This window comes from Schistocerca cancellata, chromosome 6, assembly GCF_023864275.1.
Source record: "Schistocerca cancellata isolate TAMUIC-IGC-003103 chromosome 6, iqSchCanc2.1, whole genome shotgun sequence".
NCBI classification, from domain to species: domain Eukaryota; kingdom Metazoa; phylum Arthropoda; class Insecta; order Orthoptera; family Acrididae; genus Schistocerca; species Schistocerca cancellata.
Genome location: NC_064631.1, coordinates 396345729 through 396361798, shown reverse-complemented (window position 1 = coordinate 396361798; position 16070 = coordinate 396345729). Strand labels below are relative to the sequence as shown.

The 16070-nt window shown below is 43.8% G+C and overlaps 1 protein-coding gene across 1 annotated transcript in view; it reads right to left on the bottom strand.

Annotated features, from left to right (window-relative positions):
• Positions 1–16070, bottom strand: part of LOC126191345 (E3 ubiquitin-protein ligase MARCHF2-like) — a 62899-nt gene that overhangs the window by 31249 nt on the left and 15580 nt on the right. Inside the window, exons 4-5 of the mRNA XM_049932184.1 lie at positions 2163–2326; positions 1249–1463 (exon numbers count right to left, since the gene is read on the bottom strand). Of these exons, the coding sequence (XP_049788141.1) occupies positions 1249–1463; positions 2163–2326 (379 nt within the window). The remainder of the gene's footprint in view (positions 1–1248; positions 1464–2162; positions 2327–16070) is intronic.

Below are 16070 nucleotides of genomic sequence, written 5' to 3'. Positions count from 1 at the left end.
GTTGGTAAGAGACTGAGGCATCAATGAATTCAAGCAGAGGGAGACTAACAGATGAATACAATAAGCAGGTTGAAATGAACGTAGGTCACACCAGTTATTTGGAGATGAAGAGGCTTGCATACGATTGACTAGAATGGACAGCAGCATCAAACCGGTCTTCTGACTGAGGACAACAACAAATAAACTAGTTACTTACTGGTGCAGAACTCCTGTTTGCAAGTGGTCCACTGTTTCAGCCTTGTGTTTACTACATTGGAATATGACTTCCTAAATTCCTTCCAGTATTAATATCTGTTTTGTCATGATTTGACAGACAATTGCTAATTTTCTCTCACTGTGCTGTTCCTCTACAGGAAAAATTATGAAGATATATGCAACTGAAATACTGCTTCTCTGTAGCCTAATTGGGAAGTAGGACCATATTGGTTTCATTATCATTGTTACCTATGAGGACAACAATACTCACAAAAAACCACAGGATGAACTTTACTTTTCCTGAAGAGCCAAGTTTGTCACATTACCTAGTGCAGCAAAAATTCTTTATTTTGCTTTAAGGACAAGTTTTTTGCCACGCTATTTACTCTTAATGATAAAAGTTATGGTTCAAATGTCTAAGCACTATGGGACTTAACATCTGAGGTCATCAGTCCCCTAAACTTAGAACTACTTAAACCTAAGTAATCTAAGGACATCACACACATCCATGCGCGAGGCAGGATTCGAACCTGCAACCGTAGCAGCAGCGTGGATCCGGACTGAAATGCCTAGAACCACTCTGCCACAGCAGCCGGCGATAAAAGTTACATGGTGAGCTCATTTTGGCTTTTTGCCATTATTGGTTCATCATTGTCATAATTATTTATTACTTAGATGCACATTCAAACATTCCTGTACAGTTCTCAAGTACTTTAACAGTGCTATGTTTTAAATATCAGTACTTTTGATAAACATGAGCTGTGGCATAAATGGCGACTGGCACCATCTGCCAATAATGCTTTGCATATAAATCCTATTGGATATAACCAATTACAGGAGGTGCAACCATTTCTTCCTTAACATAACTTATGTTCCGAAATATGAATAATGTAATATCATAGTGGAGATTTATCAGCAGGTCATCTGCTTTATTTCTAATTCACCACTGGCATGACATTCAAGAAAAAAAGAAAATTAATAGTACAAGTAGAATATACAATAATTATATCTACTACAGAAGTCTTGCATCAACTGCCACAAAGCTTCACATACCTTGCTGTTACACCACACCACAGGAGGAATACCATCAGCAGGAAACAACCAACCACAGCAAGACCTACCCCTTCCCATGCTCCATGGCTCATATATATAAAGGCGCCGAAACTGCATATATAGACGGAGGCAAGACTTAATGGTGTAAGTAAAGCAAGACACAGGAGATCCCCCAACACTGTTTTTGCTCCCATTTTGTCATTGCTCTTCAACCACTGGAACAGAAATTTCAGTTTTCTGTAATGTAACCTACACTTATAAATAGTAATACATTTGTGACCAGATGGATACATTTACACTGACACAGTACATCATTACTCTACACACAGCCTAGTTTGACACTCTACAAAAGGGTCACTGCAAGTGATCTAAGGGATCCTGCCTATTCCACAGCTCACAACATCCCCATGTGAGGTGTACAGTTAGATTATTTTTGTAACAGATATTCCAAGATCTGCTACCAGATATTCCAAAATCTGCTACCATTTGTTTATTACTCCTGTTCCCAACTCTTGCAATCTGTTGCTGCTGTTTGCACTCCAAAATTTCCCTAACTGCAAGTCTACCTGTCACAATGCAGTTAAAAACTTAAATTTTATACCCTCAGTGGATGCACATTTGTTATAGGACAATTTGTTTTTATCAGTTTTGTCATCTCTCTCACTTTTTCATTTCTCCTCTACCCTTTAACTCCAGAATGGGTTCCTTGTTAAAAGTGCCAAAAAACAAACTAATTTTTATCTATTTTTCTAAAGCTGTTACACCCTTCCCTATCAAAGATTAGAATTTTTAAGCTATCATTCAGATTATGTTTGCCTCACATAATGATTACTGAGCATGTAGAACAGTACCTTTTGTTGTCTGTGATAAAACTATCACATTCAAAGTACATAATGACACAAAATATTGCTCACCTGCGAAAATGACCCAGGTTTCCGTACAATTTTGAATCTAAATTGGCATATTTCACATTTATCTGTGTTTGAAGTTGACAGCCATTTTTCAAGGCAACTAATATGAATCAGTCCTAGTGCCCCTAAACAGTCACATGGACAAATTAACATGCCAGTCTTGTCATCTGAAAAATGAAGAAATAAAGGTAATGTTAATTAAGATGTCAAGAACATTTCTTGGGTGGTGGATACATAAGGTAACCAAGGTGTAACAAAACCAATCTTACAGTCTTGTTTGCAGGTCACAATTACGTAACTGGCAAGAATGTGGTCTTGCTGTAACTTCTGTATGTAACTCAAGAACATAGTAATGCTATGTTCACAAAGCTGCCAGCCTTACATGGAAGAAGAAGAAGAAGAAGAAGAAGAAGAAGAAGAAGAAAAATGATCAATTCAGGTGAATTAAATAATAAATTAAGTACAATGCCAACTGCACAAAGAATACAGCACTCATTGAAATTTTATGTGTCTCAGTTCACTAAAGACAGGCAGGCTCAAGAATGCGCACGAGGACACATATGTCTTAAAACTGAGTGCTGTCCTGTGTACAGATGTCTCCCTAAATATGTACTTTCTGCAAAAGCAATCAATGAATGACAATACTATTTACTGGGAAATGCATTTTCACATGAAGTCACATCAACCCAGGAAAAAAGTATATTCAAGTTCATCTAAGTGATGGGCAGCTAATAGATGGGATGGCTGGTAACATATCCATTAATGAAGAGAACAGCTAAGTGATGAGTTAAACTATAGAGTATCACAGGTAGGTCAAGACCTGTTTCAACAACTATATATTGAATCATTCATGACAAATTTTTCAGGTAAAGGACAGAGGAAGCTGTGTGTATCAGCTTCTTCTGCAGCTAAATAATAATAATGCATGAGGTGTTTCCTATAGGTTTTTTACCTCTTAAGGAAATGAAGATGAAATTTTGCAACCTGTCATAGAAGGGGGTGAGATACTGAATGTCTTCCAAGGAACAGCTCAATGACTCGGCACAAACTAGCACTGCTGAGGAGGGGGAAAGCTTCTCAATCCACCAAGAAAACTAAGCCAACACTATAATGGAAGCATAAAAAAAAAAACAGGACAATATTAAGAAAAGAACAGTTGCTACTCTCAATATAGCAGAGATGTTGAGTAGCAGATATGCACTTCAAAAAGACTTTCCAAAAGTAAGCTTTCAGCCAACAAGGCCTTTGTCAGGAGGGTGGGGGACTCTGGCTGGTGTGTGTGTGTGTGTGTGTGTGTGTGTGTGTGTGTGTGTGTGTGTGTGTGTGTGATATATATATATAGTACTGGCAGGTCGATAGACACACAAACAAACACAAACATACACACAAAATTCTAGCTTTCGCAACCAACGGTTGCCTCGTCAAGAAAGAGGGAAGGAGAAGGAAAGACAAAAGGATATGGGTTTTAAGGGAGAGGGTAAGGAGTCATTCCAATCCCGGGAGCGGAAAGACTTACCTTAGGGGGAAAAAAGGACAGGTATACACTCGCACACACACACATATCCATCCACACATACACAGACACAAGCAGACATATGCTTGTGTCTGTGTATGTGTGGATGGATATATGTGTGTGTGTGTGTGTGTGTGTGTGTGTGTGTGTGTGTGTGTGTGTGTGTGTGTGTGTGTGCGCGCGCGCGCGCACGCGCACGCGCGCAAGCGAGCGAGTGTATACCTGTCCTTTTTTCCCCCTAAGGTAAGTCTTTCCGCTCCCAGGATTGAAATGACTCCTTACCCTCTCCCTTAAAACCCATATCCTTTTGTCTTTCCTTCTCCTTCCCTCTTTCCTGACGAGGCAACCGTTGGTTGCGAAAGCTAGAATTTTGTGTGTATGTTTGTGTGTCTATTGACCTGCCAGTGCTTTTGTTTGGTAAGTCTCATCATCTTTCTTTTTAAATATATTTTTCCCATGTGGAATCTCTCTCTCTCTCTCTCTCTCTCTCTCTCTCTCTCTCTCTCTCTCAGACACACACACCTTGTTGGCTGAAAGCTTATTTTCTGACAGTCTTTTTGTTGTTTGCATCTACAACTCAGCATCTCCACTATATGGTGAGTAGCAACTATTCTTTTCATAATATTGCCATTTCTGACAAAAGTTAATAATAATATTGTTTTGTTACTGCTTACAGGACTCTTTACGTTACAGCATTACAGACTTCCTTGAGATCATTAAAACTGCTCTAATATAGGAAATAAAATAAAAATGAAAATAGAATACTATAGTAGAACTGAGGTTAAAACCTAAAGAGATAGAAAGTTATTTCACAACAGAATATAAAAATATAGATATCTGAAACACAAAACCAGTGTATGTAGGCATTACATCTTCCATCACGAGTTTAGACATAACATTTGTGTGCTCACAAAATTTTGAGATTAGCTGTGGTGCTAGTGCACCATTTACAGCCATTCTCTTTGTCACCTTTCTATGGCTGTCTTAGGAATGATATTAGTGAACATAACTGGTCGCTGTATTCAGCTGTTTCCACATTAGCCTATTTGGCTGCTACATGTGTAACACTGACACTGTTTTATATTTTTCAGAGGTAACTGCAAAGAATGGCCCTTTGTGCTGCTTCAATTTTTATTTACAAGGACCAGTTTCAAATTGTCTACCAACCTATTTTCAGACAGTATGTACTTTTAATGAATGTCTGTAGCATTGCGGGGGTCTTGTGTCTGTGGCATGGTAGAAAAAGAAATGCTGAATTTGCTGAGGTATCAAGAAATATTTTTATCGTAAGATCTACTTATGATAACTCCTGTTAACTCATCACATCTGATGCTTAACTTTTTACTTTTTTTTTCTGTCTTGCCAGAACTACACACCCCTTACAATGCTACTAAAACCTTAAGTGTGTACCATGAGAATGATTTGAAACCAGACATGATAAATGAAAATTAAGGGATCATAAAAGGCAAGTGGTCAGTTATTTCTGAAAATCTTTATTAGTCACAATCGCTGCTACCATTTATTCTGACAGGACCAGGTACACAGAAGTATTTCCTCTTACCCTGATTTCTGAGGGGAAAAAAGGGGTATTTTGGAACACTAAACAAACTTCACTGTTTGCTGCATTCACTGGATAGCCTATAGAACAACCAGAAAATTGGAACATGTGTGATATTTCAATTTAGGGGCACATCTTCTTGGAGAGTTATAGAGATCCTGTCCAACTGTGTGACAGTGGCAGTTGTTCCCTATGTATGTATGTTTGAAACTTATTCTGTGAAGACAGGGGAGCAACTAACACAACTGCCTGGGTTTGTCACTGCTAAAACTTAACATGTTAAAATATTTTGAAATTTATGAAAAGATATAAATTGCATTAATCATCTTTTCGTATCCAAGTGTCTTTAAAATTGTAATTATTCTGCAGATCAAACACAGAAGCTGCTTGTTCCAACTTAGCAGGAAGACAGTGTCTACCACATCATGACTTCACTATTTCCTCTAATTACTTTGACTACTGGCTTATTAATGAATAGTCACTGTTGATCAGTGAACAATGATGCCAAATACATAAGATACCATGGCTGACTGTCCTTAATGCAAATTTCATACTGAGGAACTGCAACTGAATTGTTAGAAACTGAGTACTTCTGTGTAAGTGTAATTGTCACAAGTTGTTCTGGATTAAAAATTTTCCGATAAAACAAACTGATCCATAGATGATACCCTACTATGAAGTTAGCACCTATCAGCTGCACAGGCCCTTTTGTTTAAGCACTTCAGAATATTCTCAATGTTCAATGCTCTCACACTTTTGTTTTGCATGTTTGGAAACCAAGAAAGCTTTCATCAAATAGGAGGAACAGAAACTGCAAAGATTTGCTGATGTAGAGGCTAGCACCCTGAAGTCACAACTAAGATAAATTAAATACTGACTAAGTATGACTGAAATGAATACACTTTCTCTTCAAAAATTTAAAGCTTGTTCTTGTTGCACTTTCCTCCAACTTCAGTACTTAAGTGCAACTGACGAGCTGTGTGGCTGGAGGAATAAACAAATAGTGCCTCACTGGACATCTGACTAGCATGGTTACACAGTTTTACACCAACAGAACCACATAGCTTTGAGACCTTTCTCTTGCACCATATTTGTAACTAAAAAGTGAGCAACTGCTTTGCAAGACATGACTGCTGTGTAAGTAACATGCAGCCACAGAGCACTATGAGCACAGTTCAGAGAGAGACAGAGATAAGAGAGCTATATATGCAACAACATTTTTGAATAGCCACTTTAAGTAGTGTCGAACTGTCAAGGAAGCCAACAATACCCTCTGAACTCAGGGAGTGACAGATCAGTTTCAGTAAAGTAGGAACCCATATGAAGTCTTATTTGGTATTCTCTGAAGTCTTCTCTAAACTGCTTGTACATACGATAATAGTTACTTGGGAGAATGTGAACTACTTAACCAATATCACCTGTAAACAACTTTTATTGTTGAATCTTCCTGGCAAATTAAAACAGTGTGCCAGACCAAGACTCGAACTCTGGACCTTCACCTTTCACGGCCTGTGAGGACAGGTCAGGAGTCTTGCTTGGGTACCTCAGTTGGTAGAGCAGTTGCCCACAAAAGGCAAAAATCCTGAGTTAGTCTTGGTCCGGCACATGGTTTTAATCTCCCAGGAAGTTTCATATTAGCACACACTCCACTGCAAAGTGAGAATTTCATTCTGGAACTTTTATCATTGATTATCAGTTTCAGTAAGCACAGTTACCATCATCAGATATTGATAAAAGATTATTACATGTCTCTTATACCAGCTGTATAAGTACTTTTTCGAACACATTTCCAGGTACGTTAAGGACGAGATGAACAAAGCATACACACGTCAAACTTAAGACCACAATCTATAGAGTAATTTGCTAAATGCTTGTGGTGGGGGGGGGGGGGCAGATGGCCACACTACAAGGAAGGAAAACTGGCAAACTTCCAGAAAAGCACCAGCTATGGAGTTCTCTTGGTACACTATACCCCATGCAATATGTCAACTTGTGCTCTACTGACGGACATGGCATTATTCAATTCCCACATCAACAAGTGACTGTTGTATTGCTCTTTACAACTCATCTAAAAACCAGCTGTCCCTTTTTTTTGCAGCTTCTTTTGGAACAACAGCATAAGGTCTTTATTGCCATAAGAAATTTCATAGAAATAATTACTAACTGCCTCTCCTGTATCAAGTGATGAGGTTTTAAGAACCCCTTCATTCTGTCTGTTGATATCCAAGATCCTAATGATAGCCTGCCAATCATAGGTGGTTGGTGTGGCAAGAATAAAAGAATTCACAAACTCTTGCCATTACCTTCACTTGCTGTCTTCAGTTAATCACTGTCGCTGAGTGTAGAGCAATATTTGTCTTTCCATCAAGGAGCGTATTTGAATTGAACTAGATGGCTGTACAGCAAAAAATTTTCTTAGCACTTGTAATTGTGGCCTCTTTTCAGGTCATCTGATTAAATAAGTATCAAAACAAAGTTGGTTGGTTGTTTGAGGCTTAAGGGACCAAACAGCAAGGTCATCAGTCCCTTGTTTCACATGTGGTCCATTCCGCTAATGTGACATCTCAGGAAAGTCAGAACAATAAAAGGGAAAAGGCTAAAAATGTAAAGGGGCAGCAACCGCTAGAATGTAGAAAGTACGTATGGGAATAGGAGACTACAGGAATCTCCTAACACTGCTTACAGTGGGAGACACCCAAACACTCACTGCCCTGCCCCAATACCAGAGAGATTAAAAACCTTAAAACTGAGAATAAAAACCACTTTCCCGGAGGAAACCGAGAACCAGAGAGACCATCTGGGAATCATCAGCCAACATCAAAGGCAAAGTGTGGGGGAGTCTGTACTTAGCACGCAGAGCCAAAAGAAGGGGGCATTCAACCAAAATGTGGGCTACCGACTGGAAGGCTCCACAACCACAAAGTGGGGGTGGCTCATCACGCAAAAGAAAACCATGGGTCAGCCTGCTATGGCCAATGCGGAGACGACACAGTGTGGTCGAGTCCTTTCGGGAGAGGCGAAAGGAAGAGCGCCACGGGCCTGGTGTCACCTTAATCGCACGAAGTTTATTAGACAGGGGAGTAGCCTCCCAAGAATTGGCCCATGACTGTGCGAAGTGGGATTTGATGTGAAGCCGTAAATCCGCTGCAGGAGGGGTTACAGAAAACGGGGGTAAGTGACTGCTCCCCCAGCCAAACGATCAGCGAGCTCATTACCCGGGATACCCACATGGCCAGGGACCCAAAGGAAGTCAATGGAACAAGCAGCATGGTGAATATCAGCGAGATGGTCATGGATGGCAGAGACCAAGGGATGGTGCGAAAAACACCGGTCAATAGCCAAAAGGCCACTCATTGAGTCTGTACATAACAAAACGCGGTTGTGTTGGGACTGTTTAATAAAGGTAAGGGCCTGGGAAATTGCCATCAATTCCGCAGTAAACACCCCACAGGTAGGTGGCAGCAGATAATTTTCCGTTCTGACAGAGGACGTGAAGGCATACCCCACATGATCAGCAGATTTAGAGCCATCAGTGTATAAAACAACAGCATCCCGAAACTCCCATAAAATTTGGCGGAAAAAGGAACGGAACACCACCGGGGGCATGGAATCTTTTGGACCTCTGAGGAGATCCATCCGAATTCGAGGCCGAGGAACTAACCTAGGGGGGGGTGGAGGGGAGGGAGCGAGGAAGGCAGGACAAAGAAGGAAGCTGAAAAACACGGCAAAGAGACTCAAGGTGGAGCCCAACCAGTAAACCTGCCCGACGGCGGGAGTCGGGTGGGCGACGTCCATGGTCTGGGAACATAATATAATAGGAAGGATGAGTGGGAGAGGAACGGATAGTGAGTGCATAAGACACCAGAAGCTAGGACCGCCGAACAGAAAGGGGGGGGATCCCAGCTTCAACCAGGAGACTATCAACAGGGCTAGTAGGGAAGGCACCGGTGGCCAAACGGATACCACGATGGTGGACTGGATCCAGCATGTGCAGTGTGGAAGGAGCAGCTGAACCATAAACTTGACAACCATAGTCCAAGCGAGACAGAACTAGAGCACGATAAAGACGGAGAAGGAGGGAACGGTCCGCACCCCAAGAGGAGTGGGCAAGGAAGCGAAGGACATTGAGTTTACGGGAACATCCTACCTTCAGATTGCTGATATGGGGCAGCCAAGTGAGCTTGTTGTCGAAAAGAAGACCCAGGAAACAAAACTGTGGGACCACAGGCAATCAGTGGGCATCAAGATAGAGCTCCGGATCAGGGTGGATCGTAGTACGGCGACAGAAGTCGTCCACCCGCGATTTTAGAGGAGAGAATTGGAACCCATGCGAGAGGGTCCATGCAGAGGCACACCGTATAGATCCCTGGAGCTGCCACTCTGCAGATGCCATCGAAGAGGAACTAACCCAAATGCAGAAATCATCCACATACAGGGCAGGGGCGAACAAAGGACCGGCAGAGGCCACAAGTCCATCGATAGCAATGAGGAAAAGAAGGACACTCAAGACAGAACCCTGTGGGACGCCCGTCTCCTGGGTCTGTGGAGAACTAAAAACAGTACCAACTCGAACTCTGAATGACCGATGGAACAGGAACTGGCGGATAAAAATTGGGAGTGGGCCCAGAAGACCCCACTGATGAAGGGTAAGTAAGATGTGATGGCGCCAGGCCGTGTCACAGGCCTTGGGAAGGTCAAAAAATACTGCAACCAAATGGCGGCGCTGGGAAAAAGCCCGCTGAACTGCGGATTCCAAGCGAAGTAAATGATTGACTGGAGACCGTCCCTCTCGAAAGCCACACTGGTAAGGGGACAATAGATCCCGAGATTCGAGGACCCAATTGAGCCGACGGGCTACCATCTGTTCAAGTAACTTACGAACAACATTGGTCAAACTAATTGGCTGATAGCTGTCAACAGATAGGGGGTTCTTACCAGGCTTAAAGACAGGAACCACGATGCTATCCCTCCACTGAGAAGGGAAGTCACCCTGGAGCCAGATACGGTTAAACACCTGAAGATGATGTTGCCGTTGTGGAGCACTGAGATGTTTAAGCAGTTGGTTATGAATGGAATCTCGGCCGGGGGGCTGTATCATGAGAAGAAGAAAGTGCAGAAAGAAATTCCCATTCAGTAAAAGGTTCGTTTTAAGATTCTGACTCACAAGGGGTAAAACATAAGGTGGAAGCTTCAGCCTGCTGTTTCAGGCGAAGGAAAGCAGCTGGATAGGAGGCTGATGCTGAGGCCACTGCAAAATGGGTCGCAAGATGTTCTGCATGAACTAATAGGTCCTTACAAAGGCCATCTGGGAGGTGAAGGCCTGGGAGGGTGAACTGCCAATGGCAACCTTGGAGAGAGCAAAGTGTAGCCCATACCCGTGACAGAGGGACAGTAGAACCAAGGGAAGAAACGAATTGTTCCCAACATATCCGCTTGCTCTGTTTGATTAAATAACGGGCTTTAGCGCAGAGGCGTTTAAAGGTAGTAAGGCTGGCTATGGATGGATGCCTCTTAAAGTGTTGCAAAGCTCGACGGTGATCACGGATGGCAATGGCAATGGCCGTACTCCACCATGAGACTTGCCGGTGACGAAATGGTCCAAATGAGCGCGGGACAGCAAGTTTAGCAGCGCGAACAATTGCGTCAGACATGTCACGTAGGACGTCATCAATACAACCCGACAAAGAGGGAGAAAACATGACCTGTGCAGTGTATAGAGGCCAATCGGTGCATTGGAAAGACCAGCAAGGTAACCTGTCCATCGGGGAGCGGGAAGGGAGCGAGATAATCAACGGGAAATGGTCACTATCACGAAGGTCGTCGTGTGGCGACCAGTGTAATGAAGGGAGGAGAGAGGGAGAAGAAAGAGAAAGATCAATGGCAAAAAAGGTACCATGACCGGCACTGAAATGAGTAGGGGAGCCATCATTAAGAAGGCACAAGTCGTGGTCTGCAATAAACTGGTCTATAAGAAGACCTCGTCTACATGGAAAGGCACTGCCCCACAAGGGATGATGAGTATTAAAATCCCCAAGGAGGAGGAAGGGAGGAGGAAGTTGCTGAAGAAGGGCAGTTAAGGCAGCAGGTGTAAGAGTCCTGTCAGGAGGGAGATAAAGATTGCAAACTGTGACCACAGAGTCTAGGTGGACCCTAACAGCAACCGCTTCCAATGTAGTTTGAAGAGGAATCCACGTGCTAGCAATGTCTGTACGGACCAACGTACAAACACCACCAGAAGCCCGCAGGGGTCCGACCCGATTTCGACAGAAAACACGGAACCCACGGAGGGTCAGTGAGTGAGAATCAGTAAAACGAGATTCCTGGAGAACCACACAAGCTGCAGAGTAAGACGAAAGAAGGGATTTCCATTCCAGAAGGTGACGATAGTATCCGTTACAATTCCATTGCAGAACCACAGAACGATGATTTAAATGGGGGCTGAACACGCTAAAGCCAGTTATACCGCCAGGTCCCCACCTGTCACCGACGAGGAGGGGGCGACATCCATGAACGACAGGTCAGAATCCGGTTGTGAAGTCAGGGAAGGGACCTCTGGTGACACCAGAGGCTCTTTGTCCCGGGACTTATGTTTCTTCTTCTTCTTCTTCTTCTTCTTCTTCTTCTTCTTCTTCTTCTTCTTCTTTTCAGGCTGAGATCGAGGAGGGTTGTGTGGCATAAAGGAGCCAGCTGCAGCAAGATCACTAACAGAAAGAGACTGGGCGACCTGGGGGCCGACAGACCGCAGCTCTCGCGGTCATCGCGCGGCAGCAGACCTTTGGCCTGGAAGGTGCCGGGAAGGGGCATCCCGGGAGAGGCGCCCTGGACCGGCAGACGCTGAAGGAGTGGGACACTTCTCCGGCTGGGGAGGGGGAGCAGCGCCCAGAGGAGAAGGTGTGGGAGCTGCAGGGGAGGGGGGGGAGGAGAGGGGTCCGGGATGGGGGTAAGGAAGGGGGAGGAATGGGTGAAGATGTAACCAAGGCATAACTAGATGTCATGGACACAGGGTGAAGACGTGTATATTTCTTAAGGGCCTCTGTGTAGGTTAAACAATCAAGGGCCTTATACGCCTGTATCTTCTTTTCCTTCTTATATACTGGGCAATCTGGTGAACGTGGAGAATGACTACCATGACAATTTACACACACAGGAGGGGGAACACAGGGACTCCCCTCATGGAGTGGACGTCCACAGTCACCACAGAGAGAGGCCTGTGAACCGCGGGAAGACGTGTCCAAAACGCAAGCACTTGAAACACCTCATAGGAGGCGCGATGTATGGCTTCACATCACATCGATAAACCATAATCTTAACTTTCTCAGGGAGGGTATCCCCTTCAAACGCCAGGATAAAGGCACTAGTATCAATGCGATTGTCTTTAGTACCCTTCTGGACACACCGAACAAAGTGAACACCCCGCCATCGAAGATTGTCCCGAAGTTCCTCATCAGTTTGAAGGATGAGGTCCCTGTGAAAAATCATACCTTGTACCATATTTAGAGACTGGTGGGGGGTAATGGACACAGGAATTGTGCCAAGATGGGTACAGGCACGAAGGACCGCTGATTGGGCAGCTGAAGCAGTTTTGATCAGCAACGAACCCGACAGCATCTTGCTCAGGGAGTCCACTTCACCGAACTTGTCTTCAATGTGTTCCACAAAGAATAAAGGTTTGGTATTGGTGAAATTATCTCCATCAGTCCTGGTGCAAAGTAGATAACGGGGGAAAGGTTTCGCCCCTAGCCGACGGGCCTGACCCTCCTCCCAGGGGGTAGCTATGCAAGGGAAGGCAGAAGGGGCAAGAGAAGAAGCACTTGAAGAATCAGTTCTACGCAGAGAGACGGCCGCAGAAGAACAGCCAGAGTTCTGGACCCGTATGCGTTTCATTTGCATACCGTCCGCCCTGATACCACCCACTCCGATCAGGGGCTCTCCTCACGGGCACCACCCAGCCACAGCAAGGGCCGTCTGGCACGGCGGCCATTGCCGGGAGTTCCGATGCTCCAGGATGATGAGCAACCACTCCAAGGCATGCATGAGGAGGTCACAGCTCAGGTATCAGAAGTGTGATCCCTGTGTGTTCAGGGGGCTCAGCCAAAAGGGTACATAGCGACCCCACCACACGGGCTAGCTACCGTGCTAGCTATGCACCCTCGCGTCAGACAACGACGTGAAAGAAAAGGTGGAATGTACTAGAAGGGCGCACATCGGAGACACTAGGTAAGGTGCTCTTCCCCAAATGGCTCACACTATGGAGGAGAAATTTTGTAATGGAGGTCAAACCCCAGAGGGGGACGAAGGAATGCCAAAAGGAGGAGATGATTACGCAACAAAGCCAGATTGTAAAACCAACAGAACCAGGAGGATAGCGGGGGCCAACATAAGCAAGGACACCAAGAGAGGGAGAGGAGAGGGCGACGGGAAAGGAGCAAGGAGGGGAAGGGGAAGGAAATGCAGCCCTGGAGAGAAAGAAGGCTGCAATAGCTCGGGGCCCTGTGCTCGCCACACACGTATCCACAAAAGAGTTGTGGATCCCCTGGGGTGTATCAAAATAAAGTTGCGAAGGCTAGAATGAAGTTCAGTGTCCACTCCCTGCTCAACAATGTGGTGATCAGAAGGGAAGGTCAATGACAAGGAATAACGCTGCTGAGCAAAACTTAAGTGACCTCTGTTCGAAAGGCAGATCTCTTCTGGTAAAATGCGACTAAAAACTCAGCCCCCGGGCAAGCATTCCAGTCTCAAAGCCTATGGTGTGCCTTTCAATCTTAGCCAGGGATGAATAGCCAAGGTAGGTCACGATTAGAGAAGAGGTGCAATTCGACATACTTTATCGAGGGGAGATGAGCCAGGACATACATTATGTAGTTAATAAGTGGCACATGGATGGCAATGGTTACTGCATGCAAGCTAGTAGTAGTATTTGGCACAATCTTCAAACAGTGAGGTCAATAGCCCAAGGTTACTGTTGTCACAGACATCACCAACCTCCACAAGACATCATAAGACGGCTATCACATTTACAGGATCACTGACAATATGGCCAATATACCTCAACATCTAGCAGAGCACAACCACTTTATAGTGTTGAATTTTCTGTACCGAGACACTCTTGCTCTTATCTGCATTTGGACTGTTATACTTGGTAGCTGATTGAAGTGACAATGGATTTTAATAATAAACTACCTATTACATTTACACCGTCAAGGAATAGGTTGGTTCTGCAAGTTATCACTATATTTTGTGCTGTGAACAAAGTAGTGAAATAACTTGCTACAACAATTAGGTGTATCAAAGGCAATGAGGGCTATAATTTAGTGTGAGTGTTCAGACATTAGACACTTCGAAAGCAACCACAAGCAAAACAAGCACAAACATTGCAGCAACGTGAGTAGTAGCACACACAACTGTAGGCAATCCTGGAACAACAAGAGGAGGAGGCTGCACTAGAGCACTCTACTACAGTGGCTCATCATGCCAACACAACAACCACTGCCACCATTCACAACATTGCAACCAGAAGGTGGACACTAGGATTCTTACTACAGATGTCTGTAACTTTGCTTCCATACTAGTGATAATAAAACACCTTCTCTGACAACTACTTACAACAGATAGTTTGGGACCACTATCAGGATGGAAAAATATTAGATCTAATATCAACAGAAAAACCTTACTTCTTTGACAATGTCAATATCAATACTGATATGACTGAACAGAGGCACTTATGGCAAAAATTATTACCAAAGTATGAATGACAAAGTGAGGAAAATGAGCAGTGAGAAACAGCTGAAACCATTTAAATTGCAAAAAACTCCAGGGCCTGATGGCACCCCTATCAGACTCTCTACTGCATCTGCAGCTGAGTTAACACCTCTCAACTACAACCTATCATAGATCCCTCAAACAAAAAACCATGTGCAGTTGGTTGATTGGTTGACTGATTTGGGGGAGGGACCAAACAGTGAAGCCATCGGTCCCATTGGATTAGGGAAGGATGAGAAGCGATGACAGCCATGCCCTTGCAACAGAACTATACCAGCATTTGCCTGAAGCAATTTAGGAAATCATGGAAAATGGAAATCAGGATGACCTGATGTGGGTCTGAACCCTCATCCTCCCAAATTCTCAGTGTGCACTACATCACCTCATCCGATCCATGCCCAGTAGCTGGAAGAAAGCAGGTCATACCCATCTATCAAGAAGAGTAGGAGAAATGGCCCATAAAACTGCCATCCAACACCCTTAACATCAATTAGTTTTAGAATCTCAGAACATATTCTGAGCTCAAACATAATGAGGTACCTATAACAGAATGACCTTCTGCACATGAACTGGAATGCATTTCAAAAACATCATGTGTGACCAAACTAGCACTTTTCACACACAACGTACTGCAAGCCTAGGATCAAGGCACTCACATAGATGCAGTATAAATTTCCAAAAAGCATTTGACTCAGTGCCACAGCTACACCTATTGTCAAAAGTATGATTGTATGGGGTATAAAGGGAAATTTGTAACTGGACTGACTTTTTTTGTGGGGAGGCTGCATCTAAAGCTATCTCAGATGGAGTGTCATTAACAGATGTAAAAGAAACCTCAGGCATGCCCACAGAAGTGTGTCAGGACCCTTGCCAGTCATGTTTTATACTAATTATCTTGTGGACAACAGTAACTGTAACCTCAGACTTTTCACAGATGATGCAGTTATCTATAACAAAGTACCGTCTGAAACATCATCGTCTTTCTTTCAAGGATTAGGTTGTTGCCTGTTCCGAACTCACAAACAAAATCATTCCCATCTTTTTCTAAGTCTTCCAATATCTCATTTCCCATTCAGCTTTT